The 26,605-nt window shown below is 39.2% G+C and overlaps 1 protein-coding gene across 1 annotated transcript in view; it reads right to left on the bottom strand.

Moving 5' to 3' along the window:
- Positions 1 to 1,920: 1,920 nt before the first annotated feature.
- The window catches only part of btaf1 (B-TFIID TATA-box binding protein associated factor 1), a 69,907-nt gene continuing 45,222 nt past the window's right edge, over positions 1,921 to 26,605 (bottom strand). The window contains exons 22-38 of the mRNA XM_008116767.3: positions 26,397 to 26,550; positions 26,197 to 26,306; positions 25,329 to 25,530; positions 23,277 to 23,425; positions 18,277 to 18,429; positions 17,108 to 17,229; positions 16,843 to 17,010; positions 16,638 to 16,715; positions 15,566 to 15,695; positions 14,990 to 15,131; positions 14,710 to 14,840; positions 13,050 to 13,175; positions 12,451 to 12,603; positions 11,005 to 11,216; positions 7,197 to 7,356; positions 4,223 to 4,393; positions 1,921 to 3,529 (exon numbers count right to left, since the gene is read on the bottom strand). Of these exons, the coding sequence (XP_008114974.1) occupies positions 3,380 to 3,529; positions 4,223 to 4,393; positions 7,197 to 7,356; positions 11,005 to 11,216; positions 12,451 to 12,603; positions 13,050 to 13,175; positions 14,710 to 14,840; positions 14,990 to 15,131; positions 15,566 to 15,695; positions 16,638 to 16,715; positions 16,843 to 17,010; positions 17,108 to 17,229; positions 18,277 to 18,429; positions 23,277 to 23,425; positions 25,329 to 25,530; positions 26,197 to 26,306; positions 26,397 to 26,550 (2,511 nt within the window). The 3' untranslated portion in view covers positions 1,921 to 3,379. The remainder of the gene's footprint in view (positions 3,530 to 4,222; positions 4,394 to 7,196; positions 7,357 to 11,004; positions 11,217 to 12,450; positions 12,604 to 13,049; positions 13,176 to 14,709; positions 14,841 to 14,989; positions 15,132 to 15,565; positions 15,696 to 16,637; positions 16,716 to 16,842; positions 17,011 to 17,107; positions 17,230 to 18,276; positions 18,430 to 23,276; positions 23,426 to 25,328; positions 25,531 to 26,196; positions 26,307 to 26,396; positions 26,551 to 26,605) is intronic.

Below are 26,605 nucleotides of genomic sequence, written 5' to 3'. Positions count from 1 at the left end.
GTTTTTGGGGCCCTGACCCAAAAACCCAAAGGTTTTTTTTTAGTTGCAACCCCATCAGTATTTTAGATGAACAATAAAGGGTATGTGCACAAGTTTGGTCCTGATCCATCAAATCCATGTAGGAGCCTTACTGGAACAAACATATATACAGTAGAGTCTCACTTATCCAAGCTAAATGGGCCGGCAGAAGCTTGGATAAGCAAATATCTTGGATAATAAGGAGGGATTAAGGAAAAGCCTATTAAACATCAAATTAGGTTATGATTTTACAAATTAAGTGCCAAAACATCATGTTATACAACAAAATTGACAGAAAAAGCAGTTCAATACACAGTAATGTTATGTTGTAATTACTGTATTTACAAATTTAGCACCAAAATATCATGATATGTTGAAAACATTGACTACAAAAATGGCTTGGATTATCCAGAAGCTTGGATAAGCGAGGCTTGGATAAGTGAGACTCTACTGTACATATTTTGACGTTTATATGTATCAGTGGTTCCTAACCTGTGGTCTGTGGACTACCAGTGGCTTCAAGAACTAAAATATGGTCTGTGGCCTCACTGTTACTACACCAGTACAAGAGTGACTAGTTTCACAAAACCCTTATAGTGCCAAGGCAATGGGGAGGGGGGAGGCTGACTGCCCACGAAAGGCATGACAAGTCTCCTGACTGCTGCTTTTCTCCTCCTCCCTTTCCCTAAGCGGAGTTGTTCCATGTGGCGCCTGGAAGTGGGGATGCCTTGGTGTATTCGTTTTTAGGTCTGCTCCTGGGGTTATTTGGGGTGCCGATTCAGAAAATTGAATTGGATAGACCACATCAGCTCTAGATTATTAAATATGGTTTTCTGCGGGCAAGCAGATGGCGACTACTGGATGGCATATGTTCTGTATCAGAAACTAGAGCTGATGTGAAATTTTCTAAATCAGCACCCCAAATAACCAAACCAAAACTAAAGTTGACCAAAAACTGATTCATAACCCTTTTGGTATTAATGTTGGAGAGTGGTCCCTAATCAAAGTGGTCCCCGGTCAAAAAAAGATTGGGAAACACTCATACACACACACACAGATAAGTAGTCAAATTTCAATAATGTTTTAAGGAATGTCTTGACAGAGCTCACATATTGATAGAGTTTTAATAGTGCAATGAGCAAAAATATCCCAAGAATGCTTTATTTAAAATGCTGGGCATATATGATGATTAAACATTAAAACTGTCTGCTTGGACAGGCAGGATTCATGAATCAGGATAACTTTTGTGCCCTCATGCGTTTTCTCCTCAACATGCAATACAAAAGTCAGATCACACAATTGGTAGGGTGTAAAGACGTTCCTTTCTGGGTTTTAAGCCAAAAAAGGGGTCGTGGAAGCTGAGTTTTTATCTTGGTTTTATTATTCACACTGTTAAACCCTTGTGCCAGCTGAACTGCTGACTTGAAGGTTGGGTTGATGACCTGAAAGTTGCCGGTTCAAATTCGCGAGATGGGGTGAGCTCCCATCTCTAGCTTGTAGGAACATGAGAAAAGCCTCCAAGCAACACATCAGGGCATTCCCTGGGCAACGTCTCTGTAGACATCAAATTCTCTCCCATCAGAAGCGACTTGCAGTATGTTCTCAAGTCGCTTCTGAAATGATTAAAAAAAATTGTGTTTGCTATCTCAAATATTTGTTTAATGGGCTGTTTTAACTTTGTATTGTATGTTTTTATTCTGTTGTAACTGCCTTGGGTCTATGTTCAGAGAAAGGTGGTATATAAATTTCTCAAATAAATAAATAGATGTGTCCCATGAGAAGGGAACCAACCGTTTTCCCCCAAGTCAAATAAACAACGCATGAATGTTATTTTATTTTTCTTACATTCACCATAATCTTCATGACTAAACACACAGAAAGAGTGGCAAGAAGTATAAAGGCTGCTGATTAATGCCAGTTTGGCCTTTTTTATTTTCTTTTCCCCATGGAATGCTAATTTAATGGTACAGTATAGCAGTTCAGAGATCCATTGAAATATGACACATGTTCATTCATATCCAAGTGCTGCAAAACAATCTTGCTCTGCAAGCCAACGTGTTTTTTCCTCTTTTAAAAAAAAGCAAAGCAATTACTTTACATTGTTTGAGGTCTCATGGCTATTCAAAGCTCTGAGGCTGAAGTGCAAGCTCAAAACTGTAGATATGATATCTATTCATATATTCTGTGTATGCGTTTGAGACAGCTTATGTTGATTTTAATATATTTAGAAAACTTGTGTACACATTTGGTACAGACATGCACATCTATGCAGACATATGTCACTAAAGACTCCCTTTTAGAAGATACCTTTTTTAAAAAAATGTACAACTATTAATATTCTTACTGTCCTTTTCCATAGCCACTTAAAATGCCTATGACATGACTTCAGCTCAAATACTCAATTCCTTCTGATGCAGTGTAGGCATTTCCAAGACCGTTCATAGTCTGGATCCCTCGAGAAAGCATTTCTTCTCTCCCATTTAAGAGGTTCATGCAGTAACACATTATAGAGTCTTTCCAGCATGGAGTCTCAATTTTATAAGATCTGCTCCCGGAAAAGCTCTTGTCTATATATCTCCTCTTTCAATTACAAAAAAAATATAAGACTGAAACCTACTGCATATTTTAATTCTCTGAATCGGGGTTACAACTTGGCCATTCACACACACACGCACCAAACACACACACAGGTTTAAAAATGGCACCCTCTAAACAGGATGAGGATATGGCTTGAAGTAAGCCATTATTATCTGCAATTCCTATTAAAAAGTCAACTGCTCTCAAATGTGAGAAGACTGAAGAGCACCATGTGCTTAAATATATAATATGTATATAAAAATGGGAACTTTAATACTTGGAAGTCTCATTTTAATTCCCCAATATCATTCCAGGATGATAAGCTCTTCCATTATCGCATCAATATCACATCCCAAAGTGAACTAAACATCATTCTAACTTGTTAAACCGAGCGCTGTTTTAAATGTACCATTAAAGCAAGACGAAAGGAATCCAACCAACCTGTACAAATTTCCTGCGGATTCAGGAAAAAAAGGGGAAGTGACAGACTTAGCTCAAAGAGAAGTAACACTTGTCAACATGTGCAAAACCTGTTAAGAACTCTTTTTCCTCCCCTTATTTATTTTAATCAAATAAGAGTTCATATCTATTTTGGAAATCCAAAATTACTTTATGACATCCGTATTTAAGACTAAAATGATTCCAAAGCGAAGAAGGTGGCTCTCTTCAAAAGGCCAGCCCTTCCTCACATTTCTTCCACAGGGATATTTACACATTACGTTAGTAGTCCACTCTATGCTTTGAAACTTGCTGAATATCAGCTGAAAAATGCCATCAGGAACAGTTATTTGAGAGAGTGCATGAACTTTTCAAGGCTGTATTCAGAGTCATATTGCTCTTGATCCCAAAGGTCTCCAAGGTTTTCAAGAACTGACTTCATACTTGTTTTACCGGAAGCAGAAGTTGCACCATCTGATTTTTCAGTTTTTCCATCCTTGAAAGGTATTGGGTGAGAGGAGCAGATGAAGGAAAAATAAATAGAAGTATTTTAAGAACCACATTGTGGTAAATAATTGTGGAAATAATAAAACAAAATCTTAAGCAAGACAAGTTTGTATACTGCAAGATGATAATCTTAAGTATTGTCAAAGGCTTTCATGGCTGGAATCACTGGGTTGCTGTGAGTCTCAAGGACCTCACAACCTCTGGGTATGCCTGCCATAGATGTAGGCGAAACATCAGGAGAGAATGCTTCTGAAACATGGCCATATAGCCCAGAAAACTCACAGCAACACAATCTTAAGTATGATGATTGTAATAATTAGGATGATGATCTCACAGGGATTCTTGTCCTTAAGGAAGAATAGTACTACCTGTGACCCGCCTCGAGCCACAAGGAGCGGTGGGTAAGAAATAGTATTACCATTATTTTTTATTATTACTACTACCTCCCTTTATCTTTCCCAAATGTAACCAATCTACTGATAAAACATCTTCTGAAGCAGTGGTTCTCGTCCTGGGTCCCCAGATGTTTTTGGCCTACAACTTCCAGAAATCCAAGCCAGTTTACCAGCTGTTTGGATTTCTGGGAGTTGAAGGCCAAAAACATCTGGGGACCCCAGTCTGAGAACTACTGTTCTGAAGCATTAGTCATTCTCTTTTGGACACGTTATGAACTATTCTTTACCTTGTCAAGAGTGAAGAGGTCAAGAAGTTGATCAGTCCCCATGCTTTGCAGACTGGTATTCTCTTGGCTAATAACTGTGTTTGCAATATTCATTTTGAACTTCTGCAGACCCATTATTTTTTCTTCCAAGGTGCCCCTTGTTATCAAGCGATAAACATTAACAACACGTTTCTGTGGGACAAGTTAGTAACAGTGAGCATTTATGCAAATATCTAAAGATGTCAGTTAAAAGAAAACACAAGACAAGAGAAAATACAACAGTCAGTCACATCAACTAAAGCAATGAAGAAATGAATACAGGTTGAGTATTCCTTAGCTGGAAATCCAAAACTGAACATTGTTCACACATGTGGATGAGATAGTGGCACCTTTTCCTTTGTAATTGTTCAGTGTACATAAACTTTGTTCCATGCACAAAATAATTAAAAAATACTGCATATAACATTGCCTTCAGGATATGTTTAAAGGTGGATATGAAACATAAATGAATTTAATGTTTAGATTTGGATAATGTATCCAAATCTCATTAGGTATATGCAAATATTCTACTTTTTTTTTTTAAATCTCAGATCTAAAACACTTCTGGTCCCAAGCATTTTGGATGGCTGATACTCAACCTGTTTTAGTTCAAACCTGAATGTCTACAGTCTGATAGCACTGAAATATTCCTTTTTAAAAGAATAACACTATGTAACAATTTTTTTTAAAAAGTGTTCCTGGTTTGAAAGCATTATTTCCTGTTTAATTGTGTGGTACAGTATTTAAAAAGTTATTGATCTACTCTAGAAACTTCTTTTTTGTGGCTGCCACAAACTATGTGGAATTGGTTGAGACTCTATGAGATATTCAGTGAAAAACTATAGCAGAATGCGCTGCAGGATAAATAAAACTTTATTTATATCCCGCCTTATCTCCCCATGGGGACTCAGGGTGGTTCACAGCAAACAGCAGCAAACATTCAATGCCGTAAATCTTGTCAGGATTTAATTTCAATTTATTAACCCTCATCCAGGCACTGGTTCAGAATCAGAACGGCATTCTTGGCTTTTGGTGAAAAGGAGTAATAGAGTAGAGCCAATCGTAGGAAATGGGGCTACAAACTGGAGTTCACGATATGTGAGTGTAGAAAACAGCAAACCACAGAAGACTTGATACAATGCAGTCTGAGCCCTGCCACATGCACAGTGGAGGACCTTCTCACAGTGATACCAGAGGCACTCCAAGTGGCTGGCTTCTGGTTAAAGGAAATTTAGCATAATGTCAAGTTTTTAACTGTGTGTTTTTAAAATACATTATAACTGTATGTATATCAACTTGCTTCTGAAACGATAAATATAAATAACTGCATATATGTGACACCGAACTCCAGATGATCTCACCCAGTGGTTTCATGTAGCTATTAAACAGCATGGGGGACAAAACAGAGCTCTGAGGGACCCCACAGACCAGGGGGTCAAACAGGAGTCCCCCAGCACCACCTTGAGGGTCCGATCCTTCAGGAAGGAGCAGAGCCACGGTAGAACAGTCAATGGTATCGAAGGCCACGGAGAGTCCAGGAAAACCAACAGGGACACACTCCCAATCAAACTCTCTCCATAGATCATCTACCAAGGCGAGCAATGTTGTCTCTGTTCCACAGCCAGGCCTAAAACCAGATTGAAAAGGATCCAGATCCAGGTTTCTTCCAAGAAACTTTGGAGCTGAGAAACCACCACCTTCTCCAGAACCTTGCCCAAAAAGGGGAGATTTGTAGTCTCTGTTTCACTTGCTTCATCACTGCCAGCTCCCTGGAGTACCAGGGAGCTGATTTGGCTCTGCTCTGTGAAAGACATTCATGAGCGATCATGTCAAATGCACTAGCAACCTCCCTATTCCAGATGTCTGTCAGAGCTTCAACAGAATAACCTACCGAGATGGAAGAAAATCCCCAAGCGCCACCAGGAATCTGTACGGATCCATAAGTTTCCTGGGGCAGACCATCCTAATTGATCCCCCACCCTGCAGAGGTTTTGAGTCCCAGAAAGTTGAAACCTGGCCAGGTAGTAATCGATCCATGACAAAGGAACTGTAAATAGTTCCTCCACAATATCGTCACTGTCATCTCATCCCAAACAGAGAACCAGATCTAGTGTGTGCCTGCACTATGGGTAGGGCCAGTAACCATTTGAGACAGACCCATGGTTGTCATGGTGGCCATGAATTCCTGAGTCGCTCCTGATAAGGTGGTCTTGGCATGTGTGTTAAAGACCCGCAGCACATTTAGCCGTTGGGACTCCAACACCATGCCCGAGACCACCCTGGCTAGCTCAGGCAGGGAGACTGTTGAGCAGTGGGTTGGACTGTACACAAACAGGATCCCTGTTCTGTCCTGGCCACTCACCCTTAGGTAGACACATTCAAATGTGGACGACTGTGGGATGGAGCACCTAGATGGTCCCACAAAAACAAAGTTTTTGCAGTTTAATAATTTTTTCCATGTTTTATTATATAACCAATTAGGAAATGACATCTATAACCAAAGAACAAAAAATGTGCTAGATAGTGTCCTTTTTATTCAAACATACAGAAAAAAGAAAAGGTACAGACTTACAAAACACGAAAAAGAAAAAAGATGGAATTAAAGAGTACCAAAAAGAATAAAGTAAAAATCACCACCATAAAATATTTTTTTCTATATAAAACAAATCTACAACTAACACCTCTCTCTACAACATATAACCCTATACACATTATAAACAGGTATCTATTAAAACTACTACTATAACTATATTTCTGAGTGTGTGTGTATATGTGTGTGTGAAGCATTCTAGGAACTTGAAAATGTTGAAAAATATAATTAATCTCTTATTGTTAATTTCGAAAACAAGTGTAGGATGATGGATTCATAGAACACTAGTTTTGGAAGTTTTAACCAGTTTTTGACTCATTCAAGGGGTTTAAACTGTCCCTGATTTAACGAATGTAAATGTCTCACCTGACCAATACGATGTGCTCGGTCCATTGCTTGGAGATCTTTCATGGGATTCCAATCGTGTTCAACAAACACTACTGTGTCGGCTCCCGTTAAGTTTAGACCCAGTCCACCCACATGGGTAGTCAGTAAGAGTACATCTATGGATGGGTCATTGTTAAACCTGAGCATGAAAAAGAGTTTACATCTGCCTGATTACATGCGGACAAGAAGGGGAAAAAAACTTAGTGATACCTTGAGTTAAGAGTTCTCTTTCCATGACTGAGCTCTTAACTCAAATCGCTCTTGCCTCAAAGTGAATTTTCTCACTGAAAAGCAATTAAATGCTATTAATCGATTTCAGGGGTTCCGACCACAGACTCCCACCCCCATTTTTGTTATGTGTTTTTAAACAAGAAAAAGTACTTTATAGTAACAAATAATATATAAATGCACATTCACATGGAACAATAAAAAGAAATATGAACTTTAAAACAAAAGCACAAAGTTGTGGCAAGGAAGCACAAAATGAAGAGGCAGAAGCATTCTTTTCTTCATACTGTACTCATTCCAGCCTCCCCTCTCTTGCTCTCTCTCTCTCTTTCTCTCTTTCATGAAGTCAAACATACTAGGAATAAAAATCACACAAAATCAACTAACCCAAGGTTCCTCAAAACTTTATTTTTAGAACAGGAAGATATGCAAATGATACTATATTACTCAACACTTGGTTCAGACAAGGTCTATTTTATAGTATACTAATGCATACCAGATTTTGCACAGGATCTTTTCATGGCAGTGTACTTGGATCAAAGGCGTACAATTCTTGGACCTAGTTAATGTTAATTCAGCTTTCTGGCAGGAAATGGGAGAAGAACGTATATGATGTAGTTTATACAATAGATAAATTAATGCTTCTTGAATGGCAGTGAACATAAATTGGGCGATACCGCATTTCAATGGACTGTGATCCTGGTAACTTTAGTCAATTTGTTATGACACAGAAAATTTCTCAGATGATATGATATGTTCTTTCTGCTTAGGTGAAAAAACAGAATGTTTCAGACAGCTATCTGTTCTTATAGGAATGCAGAAATGCTAGATTATGTGCAAAAAGGCCAAGAGAACAGGTTTGAAAGAATTCCAGAGTTCACTCTGCGTCTGGTTTTCTGATTTGGGCAATTTCCTTGGATGACCTGTCCCTCTGAATTTTGTTTCACAATCTCTAGGACTGTTATCTGTAGATTCCCTTGTCTAAATGTTGTGCCATTTGAGCAAGTGACCAATTCCAAGTAGCAAAGGGAGCATGGCGTGAGACCACTTGACAAAGTTGACTTCCAAAGGGCATAGGAACTCATGCTTAGAAAGAGGCAGGCCTGAAGAAGGATTTGTACATGAGGCTATGAGTCATAGGATGTGACCTTTCATATCAGTCATTTTGTAGGATAAAGGCAAGCTGATGCCCAAGATGATAATCTGCATTCGTTCCCAAGTTAGGAACAAATACAGATGTGGAGAAGACTGAAGCACAGGTTGTATGCCAAGCTTCTCCACTCTCAAAACAAAATCAAATCGATATCTGATAATCAGTTTGCACCATTATTACAGCTTCCAATAAATGAGTGATAATATCTTGTTTATGTATTTCCCTGGAAGATGGACATAGGTAAATCTGGTTTTTGGAATACTGTGTTGTAATTGTCCTTTAGGAGCTAATAGTCAAAGGTTGGAGCCTCTAGGGCAGTGGCCTTGAACTCCCAGAAATTCTAACAGCTGGTAAACTGGCTGGGATTTCTGGGCGTTGTAGGCCAAAACACCTGGGGACCTGCAGGTTGAAAACCACTGGTCTAGGGTTTAGAGGAAACAATCTGAAGTATCAAAATGGTTGCTCCTGCCCTTACTTCCTGTTGTATGGGAAGAGTAATTCCTAAGGTATGAATCAGATGTTCCTTCCACAAAATGGTCTTCTCTTGCTGTTGTACAAGCTGAATTTGAAAGAAAAAATTCAGGAAAATTCAAGGCCTCTTATATTTTTTGAGATGTGCCAAGAGAGGCATTAGTGAAAAACACTTGAACATTCATTGCAGCACCGCTGCAATGACCTTTGACTCCTCCAATCATATTGAAGTTACTGGGGCTGTATATTCAATGCTCTGTACCACCATCTGGCGGTGTCTTGGAGAAATGGATTCATTTTAAATTAAGCACAAGAGTTCAAACTGAAGTGATCTTTGTAGGGAAAAGCCAGAAGAGCAAGGCTACTTCCAACAGCCTGACTACGTCTGTTCCTGCTGGAGGCAGTTATTTATTTTGTGTCAAATGCATTGCATAAATAAATATAAAACTGATAAAATAGAGGAGCACCAACGACTAAATAATTTTAGACCAAAAATGGGCAACAGCAACCGCATTGTCTGAAGCTTTAAATAATTCTTCCTCTGTGCATGAGGTAGGGCTTTGCAGAAAAGCATACAGATTCAGTGTTGTTTGCTCTGTCCCATAGTTGCACATGGTGGAGAATTCTTCTAGTTGGGAGGCACTAAAATGTCTTAAGGATAATCACTGCATGGAAGATTTTGGTCATGACAACAGGCCGCTACAAAGAGCAGAGAACCATGCTTGACTGCTACAATTTCTCTCCCTCCAGTGGGAGTTTTCTTGTGATCTGCACGGCTGGTGAAGATTAGCTTTTAAGCATAACAACTCTATTCCTATTGTACCTTTACAGAGCAAAGAGCCGAAATAGGCTGAAGGCACCAGATCCCATCATATTTTAGAAGCTAAACTAGGCCAGCCTTGGTTAGTACTTGGATAGGAGATCATCAATGACTATCAGATAGTGTAGGCTGCGTTTCAGGGGAAGGATCTTGCTTGAGAAAACCTTATAAAATTCATGGGTCACCATAAGTTGACAGGTGACTTGAAGGCACACAAACATACATAAACCCTTTGGCATGAGTGAGGAGTGGGAATGAAGTAAAAGTTAGGAGTGCTTTCATGTTAATAATAAAAATACCTAGAAGTTCCAAGATAGTGAGAATAAAAGAGTTTCTAAAAGAAAACTATATGGCAAGGGGAATTGTGCATTTGTTGTTGAGCAAAAGAAAAATAATCACAGAAGAGCTTTCTAGAAAGAGCACAGTACAGGATGCTGTTCATGATTTCCTTAGTTTCTGAGCCAGGAGAAGAGAGATGTGTAGGAAACATGTCAACAGAGAACCAACTGACCACAGCCAGGGACTTAAGCCACAGCCCAAATTATATAGCAGCCAGCCATAAAACTTTACCCTAGTCCTAGAAATTAATAGTAAATGAAGGGAGCTTTGTCATTGGTGCAAGGCAGGATTGCAAGAGGACTGCAAAAAGGACTGCAAGATAAAGAAAGCTGAAAGATTCAACTGAAGGAAAAAGACCTCTTGGGCTCCTATTTCTGGAACTGGGGAACCTGCTTCTGGAACAAAGTGATATATTTCAGAGGCCTCTGGATTGTTCTTCTCTGCACCATCCAAGAAATGATTGTACTGCTTCTTCCTTGGTGGAATATTCCTAACTTATGCTGTGCATTGAATTGGGGGCCCTGATGCTAAACCTCAGGGAGAAAAGGTCTAACAAATACCCAGCACAGATGTGAAGCTTCATGGCAGTTTTGTTTATGGTCAGCACTCCTTTTTTCGATGCTAAACATAAAAAGTTACCTTTATGGCCTTTTGAATCTACTCAAATAAACCACAGGTTTACCCCCCAAAAGGGGTAAAATGTCATGCATTTCAGAAACAACGGGATACCTAAAAAATTAACAACTCCATTTGAAAACATTTGATAATGGCCTTACCGTGAAACGATGGAATGTCTTTGACCTGCAGGTATGCTGCCATCCAATCGTAGATAGGTAATTGAGGGCAAGTGAGGTTTCAAAAGGTCATGCTCTACTATATCTAGCATGCTCTTCAGCTGGCAGAAGATAAGGATCCTATGCTGGGCAACTACGGTTTCTGTGCCATTTTCTGAAGAGCCGCCATTTCCCAAACCACAATCTAGCAGCAGCTTAAAAGGAACAAACAAAAATATTCCCTCAACTGCTGAAAAACATTCCCCAACTTAAGACTTAAATCTATGGGAAGCTACTACAGTTTAATGACAAAGCACATGTCTTAACGGCAGAAATCCCCAGAATAAATTAGTCAGCATCTGACTTTAAAAGGGTCATATATTAGGGGATGCAGAAGACCTCTGCCTATGACCCACAGAAGCTGAAGTCAGAGCAGAGTACTGTAGGCTAGACGAACACACAGTCTGACTTAGTATAAAATATCTTCCTCTCTTTCATATAAACAAAACATGAAATAGACAGGTCAGGCTCCTTCCACACTGCCCTATATCCCAGAATCTGATCCCAGATTATCTGTTTTGAACTGGACTATATGAGTCTACACTGCCAGTTAATATGAGATAAACAGATAATCTGGGTTCAAATCCTAGAATATAGGGCAGTGAAGATTCAGCCTCAGACTCTTCAAGGTTCATATATGTACACTACGAAAACTAAGAACTGGTAACACCAGATCAGGTTTGTCATCGTTCATTTCTTTTTCTTAAGGTACTGGGAGTGAAATCTATTTCACATTCATGAAGTACTGTATACTTGTATATAAGTTGAAGGCAAGTTTTGGGGCCAAAGCTGTTGAAGGAAAATTGAATTGAAGGAAAAATTTAGCAGCATCAAAGACATATTTTCCCTCTCCTTTTAAAAATGCATACTTAAGAAGAGCTAAAGAAGATGATCGGTTTATTTGAGGGGTTGCAAGGGGTAGGGGGTAAGTATTTACATGTATACAGATAAGAAAAGGAATATAAATGAAGAAAAAGAATGAAGGGAAAAAAGGGGGGAAGGAGAAAAGCAAGGAAAATAACATTTTTAATAAGGACTTGCCTTATAAGGATCTCTACAGAGGTGGCCATTTTTAATAGAGTTTACATTAAGTCCCTATTAAAATGACCGCCGGAGTCTCTCTGTAGAGTTCTTTACGCAATAAGCCCTTATTAAGGCTTACTTCAGAGGGAATTATTATGATTATTATAATATTTATTTATACCCCGCTTTTTCCCTTTCTCATCCCCTTTTGATCTGGTTGCCATGAGGGGTTACAAACCCATACATGGTTGATTTCTCTTTCAGTCTGCCTTGCAATGAGGATGACAAACACTGGCAGAAACATATTTTCAAAGTTTTAAAGAATGTCCTCTTAATATCAAGGCACATATGACTAAGCTTGCCCACCTGTTTCAAAGCAGAGAGTTTAGGGGCATGCTGGATGTCTCGAAGGGAAGAGTTCTCAGCTGCAAGCTTCTCTGTGATTCTCTTATATTCTGGGTGACTAGCAGTTAAAACTAATGCTGGATGGTTGCATAGTTTCCTCAAATACTGCAGTGCCTTAAAAAGCAAGCAGAGAAGAAAATATTCGTAACTATTTCAGTTTTATTTAATTCAGACATGGCAGAATACAGCGTCCTTCTCTTGTTTTAAAATCTTGCCAAAATATAGATGTTTTTGTATTGCCATCAATTGTTAATGTTTATCACTTTGCGACAGTTATATGATCGAAGATGGAAAACTATGTGCCCGATAGCAGATTTCCTATAAAATCTAGTACACTGATATCTAGTATAGTAATTACCATCATTACAAATGTCTGGTGATTTTTGTTTTCCCATTTTATGAGATGCGACATTCTTTAAGGATACAAACTATTGTAAAGTTTGTAATTAAAAACAATTCACCTAAACGAAAGCCATTGTTGGAAATTCTGCTTGTAATTACAGCTAAAGCAAGAATCTACTGAATACTTATTAACAAAGTGCAACAAAATAAATTTCAACCTGGAACACATGTCCTGTGGCTTTAAGTTTTGTTTTTTCAGTCTCTTCTGTTAATGAAACTGCTGAAACGGTTTCGTCAACATCACATTTGGCACGCGATTTGGCAAAATCTTCATAAAGTTGAACCTATATTTTAAAAGAAGAGAATATATATACAAATAATCAGGGAGGTGTTCAATAATACATGTCCTTTATAAACAGGAATCTATTTTCACTTTAAGTTAAGAAGTCAATGACAACTTTTGGATTCTCCACGGATTGTCATTTCTGGACCAAGCCAACACTTGTCTCCTTTAAAAGGAATGTATGACTTGTCAAAGGCTTTCATGGCCAGAATCACTGGGGTGTTCCAGGCTGTATGATAGTGTTCTAGCAGCATTTTCCCCTGACGTTTTGCCTGCATCTGTGGCTGGCTAACAATGTTGGTGAGACATACTAGAGCATGGCCATACAGCTTGGGAACCACACAACACCCCACCGAATATATGACTTTTATGTATTTTTCAGGACATAAAGGAAAATATATGCTACTCAGACAAAAAGTGAAATCTCCAGCTAGTATGACCAATTGAATAACTGCTCCACATCAGGGAGAATATGAGTTGTCATCATATTTCTGACCCTGCTGTAATACTTCAAACTACTGTTTCAACTATAAATGCTTTAAATGTCAATCAAACTCTTTTTGTACATCAAATAATTGCTCCATTTTAAGTGATGGACTCATCAAAGGACACATTACTGCTTATGTACTAAATAGAAACAGCTGGTTAAATCAAATGATGCTGCACAGTCGAGATAAAAACAAAGCACTGAGGTTAACCGCCCTCTCGGAACTAGAGAAGTCATTTTTAACAGCCTCCCCCTTCCCTTGCAATGGAAGTGAAGCCACTTCCAGCTATAACAGACATTCCTCCGGTCTTTAAGAGGAAATCCTTAGATGGTCCAGAAGTGGTGATTAACTGAATTCTAACCCTGTGAAACAGAGGGAATTACTTTGTTGGATCAAAATAATTTGGGGATGGAAGAAGCTCTGCCATTACAGGCAGTCCCCGAGTTGCAAACTTCCAACTCCTAGTTACAAATGGGGGTGAGACAACAGGAAGTGAGGTGAAATCTACCCCTAGGAAGGGTAATTTGCTTCTGGAAGTTAACATAGAGAAAAGATGTCTCCACTGAAGATTTATAATCAATTCTTGTTTCCACAACAACCTAAAATTTTCAATATCCTATTGTCACAGGCACTGAATGTGAAGCGAGAGGCACAAACAGCAAAACAAACAAATGAACAAACAGAGATGTCAACCCTTCCCAGTGCCATCCAAAACTTTAAAAAATGTTTCTGGCTGGAGTAACACTTAAACGTTGTTCCTGTTCCAACTTACACTGAAATCCAACTTAAGACCAAATCTACAGAACCTATCTTGCTCATAACCCAAGCACTGCCTGTACTTGGAGACAGATGCTACTTTGAATTCCATGGTTTCAATCAGAGAACAACAGATGATACAATTTACATATGCTAGGCTTTTAATTTAAAAGATAACCATGCAAAAGTACATAGAATTTCCAGTCGAAACACATCTAAGAGCTGAGAAGACCCACAACTGATGCTTTTGTTCCTTACGCATGCCAATATAACACAAAGCATGGAACCTGCCTGCAGAAGACTGAGGGTGCAATAGTAGTCTTGAATAATTTTTGGTGGAAGATCCTGCAGCACATCTTCTTTCATTCTCCTCAACAAAAATGGCAAGACTTGCCTATGTAATGCTTCCATTGCAAGAACACCTACAAATGTGCAGAAGAAAATCTTATTTATGTATTAGTAAAGACCTTAAATGGACTGGCTTTCTTCTAGTATCAGTTGAATTACAGAAAGCATTCGTTTCCTCCAGTTGCAACAGCACTTTAAGCTGAAATAGGAGCTTCCTTCTCACCTGCCTCTTGTTCTCGACTGGAGCTCCGAGCATCTCTGCTGGCTAATATAGGCTTGCCATAACGAGCTGCAAACTGGCGCTCTGTACCCAAAAATCCTGGCATAAGGAAGTCAAACAGTGACCAGAGTTCTAAGACGTTGTTCTGAATATAGGAGAAACATTTGTTGGGAGAGAAAAAATTAATGATAGAATCAGAGAATTACAATAAACCTGGCTAGTGATTGATAAAGATGACAGTATCACGGGTCCATCTCATCATGATCGCCCTTCCCATCTCAAGGTTCACTAGAGTCTTGACATAGGCCTTTTATGCCATTCAGTCTTACTTGTGAAAAATCTAACACACCTCAATTCAAACTGTGCAATTAAGCACATGATTTGGAACAAGATGTATACTGGATTTCTCAAATCAGATGTGCATGTGCTATGCAGTAGCCATGGAAGTGGCACAGATACTTGTGCTAACCCTAACCCTAACTGGTCTTCCACTACATGCATCTGGTCAGATACCTTTACAATATTCTAGGAAACATATTGATTTCTCTAGTTCATTTTCAGCAGGAAGATGTAGAATACCTGAATTGGTGTCCCAGAGAGTATTATCCTGTAATTGGCAGTTAATTGCTTTATTGCTTTGGATAGTTTTGTTTTTCCATTTTTGATGACATGGCCTTCATCGAGAATACAATAGTTAAACTTAATATTTCTAGGAAAGAAGACACAACTGATCAACACTGATCGTTCTTCATAATGACAGAAAGTAACAACTATAATTTTGTACAATGTCTTTCCCTCCATTCCCTCAAACCCTTCCTCTTCACCAGTGACATACTAGATACAATAGAGTCTCACTTATCTAACATAAACAGGCCAGCAGAATGTTGGATAAGCAAATATGTTGGATAATAAGGAGGGATTAAGGAAAAGCCTATTAAACATCAAATTACATTATGATTTTACAAATTAAGTACCAAAACATAATGTTTTACAACAAATTTGACAGAAAAACCAGTTCAATATGCGGTAACGCTATGTAGTAATTACTATATTTATGAATTTAGCACCAAAACATTGCAATGTATTGAAAACATTGACTACAAAAACACTGACTACTAAAAGGCAGACTGCGTTGGATAATCCAGAACATTGGATAAGCAAATGTTGGATAAGTGAGACTCTATGTTGTTGTAAAGAGTTAACCTCCTAACAATAACTCCATTATCCCTACCCTTCCTTTTTCGTTTTTACTCGACTGTTCTATTTTTCCTTCTTGTGTGAAAAAATATGGAAATAATAAATTAAAATATTATTTTTAAAAAATCAAAATAATTTTACATTTGAGCATCATGAATGTAACAATTCCACTGTTTTAATCTGGGCTTTGTGAGATGGTATTGCTATATATGGTAGCTGAAAATCACTGATGCTTTGTTTTGCATATGGTGAATGATTTTTTACCAAACTACATGGTACATAACATTTATTTAGTAACTTGCTGTTCCACAAAAGGTCACTAGGAACATAGCTATCTTGTTTAGTCAATGTTTGGATGTAACCTAGATATCTTTCTTTATTGCACAATAAATAATGTATTATCAAAAAAGAAAAAAGAAAAAGAAAAAAGAAGGATTCGAATAACAGTTCATACCTGAAGAAATCAATGTCATTTCTCACAACATCATAGGAAGCGACAATTAAATTGTGCCTTTTCACATGGTGCTGCAGCCTTTAGAGGACAAAGTATAAATAAATAAATTTTGTAAATAGTTCTAGTGCTTTCTAAATAATCCCCAAAGAAAGAAATGGCAATTCACACAAAACTCTAAGAACAGAATCCTACAATACTGGCTTACCTTGCCCTTTCTGTGGGAGGACCAGTATAGTGCAACGGGTTCAAATATTCTTTGGAACAAAATTTTCCCACTTCATCTACCCAGTGACCTGTAAGTGTAGGAGGACACACCACCAAGGATGGGAGAGGAACACTATCAGCGATCTTAGTTCTTGCATATTCTTGAGCCCTTTGAGGAACATTACAAGAAGTGTCACATCACAATATTACAGTATGCAATTATATTATGATGAAGACAGCTTATTCAGTGTAAATGTGATAGCTACCTGTGACAATGATCTCCAGCAAGAATACAGATGGATTGCAGGGTTTTTCCTAACCCCATGTCGTCACAGAGGATGCCATGAAGCTTGTATTTGTTAAGAAAAGCCAGCCAGTTCACACCTTCCTATAAAGGAGAAATTAAAAAAAACTAAGAGCAGGGGACAAGGCATGCACCTTAAGCTTTTCTTATATACGATATTTCTTCATTACCTCATGGATTTCTTTTCGTCTTCAAGAAAGTTCAAAAAACAGCTCACGGTATTTAAATATGTTACAATTGCAATCACTGTCCAGATGAAAGAAAGAAATTCCAAAGGCAAGCAAAACTAAAATATATAACAAAGACCAATGTGTAACAATTCCGAAGCTGCTCATCTAAAATTAAATAAACAGAAGGGATCAAGCCCTTGCGTTACACAAATGGGGCAATGCCTCAAAAATAACTCCTCCCCCATACTAACTCCCAACATCTCATGGCACCAACACCTCTCTCTCTCCTAGGAGAGAGAAATCATACTGAACCTACACTCAATTATCCTTATGCTTGAGAGGGACACTTGATGTAAACACTATATCGTAACAAAAATAGGGTTCCAAATTTGCCAAGAAAATCATATTTGTCTAAGAAGAAGCAAGCTTCTCACTTATATCTAATGTTCTCTGAGTGAATATCTATGTTTTTACACATAAACGTTTCTGCCTGTCCAGACTCTATCCTTAGAACATCTAAAACTTCTCCAGAACATGTGCCTATATTTGGAACCAGTGAGAGAGTTGAGATTCCAGCTGTACCTGCCCTTTTTCCAAATATGCACATCGGTTGACATTGAGGTAAAAGATAATAAATATTAATATGCCACTAAGTGGAAGACAGGTGGGCTGTGTGTACAGATGGCTATTTGAAGAGCATCTGTTACAGAAGGGTTGGGCATTCTTCCAGGTGTTGTTGAATATAGTTCCCAGCAGCGGTTGCCAAGATTATAAGGAACATTGGCAGTTCTATTCAACAACATCTGGAGGTCTGCATCATTCTCATTCCTGAGTTTTTTGATGTACATTTAAAAGGGAAGAGAAGTAAAATTTACTGAAAATTAACTCTGTACAAATGTGCACCACATTTGCAAATACAAAGATCATAATGAAGAATCAATAACTTTCTGTAAGAACATACCTGCTGATATTTTCTGAGTTCTGCTTTAATTGGTACAGGAATTTTGTAGTTCTCTAGTTTTTTCCCATCTAATAATTGTTCCAGAAAATGGCGTTCTTTGGCTTTAATTTTGACTAAATCTTCAGACATCTCAGGTGGATCTGGAATACCAGCCTAAAAATAAAAATAAAACAGAAGTTTAGGATTTCCTGAAAGTTTGTGAAATCCCAATATATTAGGTTTGATCTCAACCCTAACAAGAAAATATACTGAAATCACATGGCTGGAAAGAGCTGTTAACTTTACAAGGTCAGCTAAGTTTTTACAATATATAAAGCAGATCATTGTTATATATATATATGCAAGTGATGGTTATATCCCACACTAATGGTTCCTCTGGAGAAAAAATAACCTGCCACCAAACAGGAAGAATCCACTGTACATAGAAAAGTGCTTTTCATGAATTATTTTCTCAGCCGGACAACTGCTAATGTTCGCCCATTTTTTTACCATGTAAATTTTATGTTACAGTAAAATAGCAACACCTAAGAAAATAGGTGCATAGATGTGTCTTTAAAAGTGTCTTAAAGGAGAGAAGGGTGGGGGCAATTTTAATTTCTTTAGGGAGGAAGTTCCAGAGGTGGGGGGAGATTATGGAGAAGGCCCCCTCCCTCTCGTTCCCACCAGCTGTGCTGAGAGCAGGGCCTCCTCCACTGACCGAAGTGCCCAAGATGGTCTATACAGGGAGATGCGATTTGACAAATAGCCTGGACTGCAGAGATGGCCCAGAAGGATACCATGGTTGATGGTACTGAATGCCGCTGAGAGGTCCAGGAGAACTAGCAGGAACACACTCCCCCTGTCTAGCTTTCTTTGTTGATCATCCACCAAGGCGACCAATGCCATCTCTGTCCCATAACCAGGCCTGAAACCAGAATGAGATGGATCCAGAAAATCAGTGTCTTCCAAGAACCTTTGGAGTTGTGAGGCCACCACCTTCTCCAGAACCTTGCCCATAAAGGGGAGGTTTGACAATGGCCTATAGTTGTTAAGTCAGACAGGATCCAGTTCGGGTTTCTTCAAAAAAGGTTGTATTACTGCCTCCTTGAAAATACTTGGCATTATGCCTTGAGTCGAGGAGGCATTCACCAGCACCTTCACCCACCCTGCCAGCGCCCCCCCCCCCCCCCCCGGGCGATTTTATGAGCCAGTATGGGCAAGGGTCTAGAGAAAAGGTGGTCGCCTTCATTTCTCCCAAGATCTTGTCCACATCCTCAGGCTGCACAAGTTGAAAGGACTCCAATAAACAATGACAACCAGATGCCTCAGCCACAGAGACTGCATCAACACTGACGTCTAAATCAGAATGGATCTGAGTGACTTTATCTGCAAAGAACCTTGCAAACTCCTAACAAGGAGCCCCTGGTGGTGCAATGGGTTAAAGCCTTGTGACTTGAAGGTTGCTGACCTGAAGGCTGCCAGGTTCGAATCCAACCCGGGGAGAGCGCGGATAAGCTCTCTCTATCAACGTCCTTGCAGGCGGCCTATTCTCTCACTCCAGAAGCGACTTGCAATTTCTCAAGTCTCTCCTGACACACACACAAAAAGGAGCTGCCGATTGGTTAGGGGTCCATGGCTGAACAGGGTTTAAGATTCCCCATAGCACTCGAAACAGCTCTCTCGGGCGGTTCTTTGCAGATGCAATGTTGGCGGCTATGAACACTTTTTCTGCTGCCTTCTGCTGCCAGGTTGTTAACTGGAGCAAACTACAGGGAGAGATCTACTCCCCTGTTTAAGGAGCTCCACTGGCTACCGATTATTTTCCGGTCCCAATTCAAGGTGCAGGTTCTTACCTATAAAACCCTAAACGGTTTGGGACCCGCCTACCTTTTTGACCGCATCTCCCGCTATGAACCCACTCATCCTCTTCGTTCATCCGGTAGGGCACTTCCTTCGCTCCCGCCACCATCCCAGGCTCGGTTGGCGGGGACGAGGGAGCGGGCCTTTTCTATTGTTGCTCCCCGGATCTGGAATTCCCTTCCGGAGGAGATCCGGCAAGCACCCACCCTGGCTTCCTTTAAAAAGCTGCTTAAAACCTGGCTCTTCCGCTGCGCCTTTGAATAACCGAGCCCATAGCTATAGTAGTTGCACAGGCCATCTCTTTAGACTTGAAACATTGCACTATATTCCTCTGCCCGAAAGCATCTTAGAATATAATATTGTATTTTAGTTCTAGTGGTCCCTCCAGGCCATCCTCTCCTCCATCCCAGTGGTCTTTTTTCTTTGCAGATTCATATGTTATTTGAGTGATTATATTCCTTCTGCTTATGTGATTGTTTTAGTCAATTGTTATGTTTTGTTTTTAATTCTTATAGCGTTTTATAGTGTTTTCAGTGTTTTATTGTACAATGTTTTATGCTGATTTTATATTGGAAACCGCCCTGAGTCCCTTTCGGGAGAGAGGGCGGTATACAAATAAACTTTTACTTACTTACTTAATTACTGCGGAATAAGCTTTTTAATGAGCTCTAGACCATGCTCGATCAGGCTCGCTGCGACTTTTACGCCAACACAGCTCTAGTTTCTGTTTCACTTCCTTCATCACCAGGGAACTGACTTAGATCTGCTTTGTGAAAGGAAATGCACAGGAACAATTGTGTCAATTGCCCTGGCCACCTCCATGTTGTAGAGGTCTGCTAGGGCTTCAACAGAATCACCTAACAAGGAGGCAGGAAAATCTCCAAGAGCTGTCAGGAATCCATCTGGATCCATAAGCCTCCTGGGGTGGACCTTCCTATTCAGTCCTCCACCCCTGCAGAGGTTTAGAACCCCAGAGAGACCAGGTAGTCTTTGGCCCATGACAAAGGAATGGTGGACAGTTCCTCCACAATACCGTCACCATCATCCTGCTCCGAACAGAAGACCAGATCTAAGGTGTGTCCAGCACTATGGGGTGGGTCCAAATACCATTTGTGACAGACCCATGTTCTGTCCTGGCCACTCACCCTTAGGTAGACACACTCGAATGTGGTTGACTGTGGGACAGGACACCTGGTCAGGTGGATGGAATCTCTATAGACCACTGCGACTCCTCCTCCCCGCCCTCCAGGTCTTGCCTGCTGCTGCACACTGAAACCTGGCGGACGAAGTTGGGAGAGATTTACTCCCCCTCCTTCATCCAACCAGGTCTCAGTAATGCAAGCCAGGACGGTGTGCTCTTCTAGAAGTAGATCTTGGATGGCAGATGTCTTTCCATTTACCGACTTGGCATTAAGCAACAGGACTTTCAACCCGAGGGGCCTGCCTTCTTGGTTACCCAGACCATTGGTAGGAGGTGGTGGTTCAGGAGCCACGAGAAATCTCTTGCGCTTCCCGGGCTGCCTCCTCCTCCCATGATGTTGGAACACAGGGATAGTATTCCCCAGAGCCCCTGGAGCTCCTTCCTGCCTCTCATTATACCACTTCATTCCAGTGATGTTAGTTGGCTGTTAAGGAGTTAAGTTCTTATATTGCACAATTCTGAAAAGCACACAATATGAACAAGGACTTGTAACTTGCAAGGTCTTATTGCCTGATCAATGAATAACAGCTTAAAACCCTCCCCAACACCCCCGCCCTCAATATACTGCCTCCCTCCCTTTCTTTATACCCTCACAGATTAGTAAATCCAAGAAGATCAAAAAATATTGTATTGGATACAAGTCGGGCAGGGTAAACCTTGCTTACAAGTATTACAGTGAAAACCAAATGGATGAAATGATCTTGATGCTCCCATCTAACTTGAGTCCCTGCTTTTATTATTTGTTACAATTGACAAAAAGATATAATACAATGGACATGCTAGGGATTGGTTCCAGAACCCTCTATGGATACAGGTGGGAATATTTTCAAACTGTGGTTGGTTGAATCCGTGAATATGCAGGACTGGCTGTATTTTAATTTATGAGCAACAGTTATGTCCTTAGAGTAACATGTGATGTTGCCTGGATGGTCTGGGAACATATGTGCAGTAGCCTCACCTGAAGTCTTACTATAAGCCCTCACTTACACCAGGCACTTTTCTGTGATCTACCCAATACCATCTATTATTTCTACATTACACTTTCCAGATAGCAATAAATGCTGTAGTAGTGGTGTAAAAACACTGCTGCATGGTGTTGACAATATCTGCAGGAAATCAGTTTGACCCAAAGTTGGAATTTTGTTCATGTATCCTCTTGATCGGAAATGGACCAATCAGGGGGCTGATCCCAATAAAATACTATTAATAGGAGGTTATAAAATCTTTATAGATTTCTATATTTTTCTTGTCTAAGAAATAACTTTGGTCCTACTTAAAGCCCATACTGCAAAATGCATAAAAACTATTTTCTGTCACACATTTTATTTTCCTATTCCATAAAATGTATCCAGTTATATATTATTCTTTGTCTCATATGTGGCCTCTAAGAGTAGCATGAGGATCACAGACAACCTATCCTCAAAGACTATTATAGTATTAAACTTACTCAGTGAATACTCAATGAAAGATACTGCCTGTAAAAAGAATCTACTCCAACCCAGAATTATTCCTCTGTTTGAGGAATGAATTGTTCACGCAACAATCCTTGTACACAAATATATATATTTCACAATTCTCCTTGCCTCCGATTATGAATTCTTAAAGGCATACAAAGGATTATTCTAAAAAGTGTTCATCCCTTCCCTTAATCTCCACTCTCTTGACTAGACCAAATTTTGCTTTGTACAGATAGGAGGCAGACGAGATGCACAGGAGGTATTGCACCAAGAATTGAGCATATCCTTTGGCTGGTTCCTTGGAGAAATTTTTCTAGGGCAAGTTCTGAGGAAATGTAATTCTCAGAGAAAATGACAAGACAGGTGCTGCTTGACTACCAAACACAGTAGATTTCCCAGTCCATGTAATCTATTTGGGAGCACCTAGAATTTAGAGAATACTGTGTGGGAAACATACATGTACAAGTAAGCACACAAATTGAACAAGTAAGACTTTTCCTTACCTCAAGAGGCATTAGCCTAATCAACGTTGCAAAACACTGAGTGGCCATGAAACGTACACTGTCGGTCTGATCACTCATTCTGCCCAGAACTGGGACCACAAGAAGAACTATATATGGAATAATTCCAACATCTAGTTGTTCCATTACACCTGAATTCAGAATTAAGGAATTTAGTAATTTAGTAGTTTCAGGGCCATTTCAACATCAGTAAGAATTCTAGTTCATTTTTGTTTGTAGAATCTAAAGAGAGACTGGTGCAATGGGTTAAACTCACTGAAGAGTTTTATTTGTAGAATCTAAAGAGAGACTGGCGAAATGGGTTAAACTCTTGTGCCGGTAGGACTGCTGACCGAAAGGTCAGCAGATCGAATCCGAGGAGTGAGGTAGGCTCCCATCTGTCAGGTCCAGCCTCCCACACGGGGACATGAGAGAAGCCTCCGACAGAACAGTAAAACATCCGGGCGTCCACTGGGCAACATCCTTGCAGATGGCCAATTCTCTCACACCAGAAGCGACTTGCAGTTTCTCAAGTCACTTCTCACACAAAAATAAAATAAAGAGGGGCTACAGTACAAGTCCCATATCAGTGGTATCGGTACCCACAATTTCACCTAACCAATTGAAACAAAATATACTCTATCTAGGCATTTTCTAGGTCAACCAGGTCATTCTGTGGCATGCATCTACTGGAAGTTAACATAAGAGTTGCCTGGAGGACCTAGCAAATTTTTAGAGAGGTATCCTCTCTAGAAATTTGACTATGTTAACTTCAGGAAGAAATTGTTCATATTATTAGGATTTGCTATCATTTGTGATTTTGTTTCCCTGGTAAGTTCAGAAACACATCTCCTATGGATACAGGGTTCACACAATATACTTATATATACCTTATATATACCCTTTTTTACACACACACACACACACACACATATATACATACATAACATATATATAAGCTTGAATCTTTAATTTCTGTGAACAGAAACCACATCATAAAACATGCTACCCTCTCACAACTTGTGTACATAAATTCTTTGTGTACAATGGCACCTTTGGATATAAACCATGTTTATGTAATGTAAAATAATGAGAACTGAAATATAACTGGTTCAATTACAAACTAAAACTACTGTTCTACTAGCCTTCCTCTCATAAGCAACAGAACAATACAGCTCTAAAAAAGTGTTCCACAGAATAAATGCAAAGTATGGATGGGTGAAGGAAGCAAGAAAGTGAAATTGTTAAGTTTTACTATGTGATGACAAATGGACTCACTCTTTCACCTTTAAATTCCCTTTTAGCCTTTGGTCTATTGTCACATTTCAGTCTAATAAACCTATTTCAATTCTTAAGACAAAACAATGGTACAACTCTATGTTTACTGCTCTTATGTTCAACTTCTTGGCAGAACAAAGGGTTGGGGCTCGTAAAGATCAACGGATCTCCAGAATGGATTCCAACATATCACAAGCAAAATGAATTTACTATGGCTATCTGTAAATTTTCAGATGCAAGTGGGAAATTCTCTCACACAAACCACGTAAGGATAAATGTTTTCTGCCTAACCAGTCAAAAAAGGAATTTCAATCATTTTATAATAGAAAGCTTGAGACCATGTTCAACAGGAAATTAAAGAACAAATTTCCAGTGTTCATCAGGGTAGGAATGGCTTTTCATGTCCAGCATCAAATGTATTGGATACAGACAAATTACAGGGTATAGGCTTTTAAAAATGTTTCTCTGCACAACAGGAAAACATTGTCCAATGTCAACAGACGGAATTCTGGACTGGGTGGGGATCAGCAGACTGTGACTCAACAATTCATATATATTTCCTACAAAGTGACCTTTCTGCTAAGAGCCTACATAGCAAATGATCACATATACTCTGTTATTTAGAAACAAAGAATACCAAATACATTGCTTGAGAAGCACAAATCTTTAGCATGAATAAATTGTAAGAAATAATTCTACAAAGTCATACATTTGGAAAATATTGGGTTCTTCAAAGTAATACACGAGTAATTATCCCTTAGAATCATTAAAGGATACAGGCAAGAGCTTCGATTGCACCCTCTTGCTTGGTACTATCATCTATCGCTCCCAGCCAAGGAAGAACCTTTTCCAGGAAAATGTGAATCGTTTCTATGGTAGCTATTTTGCTCATTACACCTACGCAACGAGCAGCCATGTGTCTCACTGCTGTATTAGGGTGTTGAAGGCACATAGAAAGATAAGGCAAGTGCTGTATTAACTGCAAAAAGAAAAAAAACCAGTAATTGTAAATATACTTAATGCTATTTAAGAGTTTATTCTATTCCAGTAAAACATAGCAACCTGCAACATTTCAAGCAATGGTTTTAAACACATGAGATTCAGTCTAAACACAGCTTGAAGAAGTACAAGAGATATATTCGTATAGCCAATATGCATGTTACAACACGGATGAAAACAAGAATACTGTATATTACATGTTACAGCACTTTGGGGTGTTGGCTCTTATTTTAAAATGTATAGCAATCATTTAAGAAGTTAACTCAAATGAACTTTCAGCTCTTTTCTAATCAAAATAAGACTAAGAACAGCTTCAGAAAACAGCTGGTAACTTTGGCTAGGAACCACCAAACCTTTCTGTAATTGTAATTAATACTGTACTATTAGTATTACTATACTATTTATTTACTTCTTGCCCTTTCCCCAGAACTAGGACTCAAGGCAGCTTAAAAATTATAATATTGTCAAACTAAACACAGGCTAATGAACTATTTTGTAACTGCCATTCTAAACAGTCCTTGTATTCTAGGAAACATGGAAAAAGAAAAACTGTATTTATGACATCAATACCAATGCTACTCATTTCAAGCATCCTTGTCAGTAATGAAAACTGATTTTGAAAATTACATTCAAATCATGTATTTACCAAAGGATGAAGCTGAACATCCATAGATGCTGCAGTTGTTTCAAAAACCTGTAGAGAATTCACTAACTCCTGGGCTGGGCCATCTCCTTTTTCCAATAGAACCTTTCGATCTATTACAAGAAATATCCAATTATCAACAAAGTGTTAAAATTAAACTTTTATTATACTCACACATCCTTACACATAGCATGTATACATACCAAAGTTGTTGATGTCAATATTGTTCCTTAAGGAACCAACCATAGCATCCCAGAGATGTGGCAAACCCACTGCCATTTCAGCACCAAAATGTTTAGCAATAGTGGATAAAGCAAATTCTGCACCTCTCCTCTGTACTACATAGGTTTTCTGAGCCTGCAAATTTAATCAGAGAGTTGGATTTAATTTAGTTTGTGTTTAGTTTTCAGTC

The sequence above is a fragment of the Anolis carolinensis genome, chromosome 3, assembly GCF_035594765.1.
Source record: "Anolis carolinensis isolate JA03-04 chromosome 3, rAnoCar3.1.pri, whole genome shotgun sequence".
Taxonomy (NCBI): domain Eukaryota; kingdom Metazoa; phylum Chordata; class Lepidosauria; order Squamata; family Dactyloidae; genus Anolis; species Anolis carolinensis.
The sequence above is the reverse complement of the archived record's forward strand: the minus strand, read 5'-3'. Positions and strand labels throughout refer to the sequence as shown.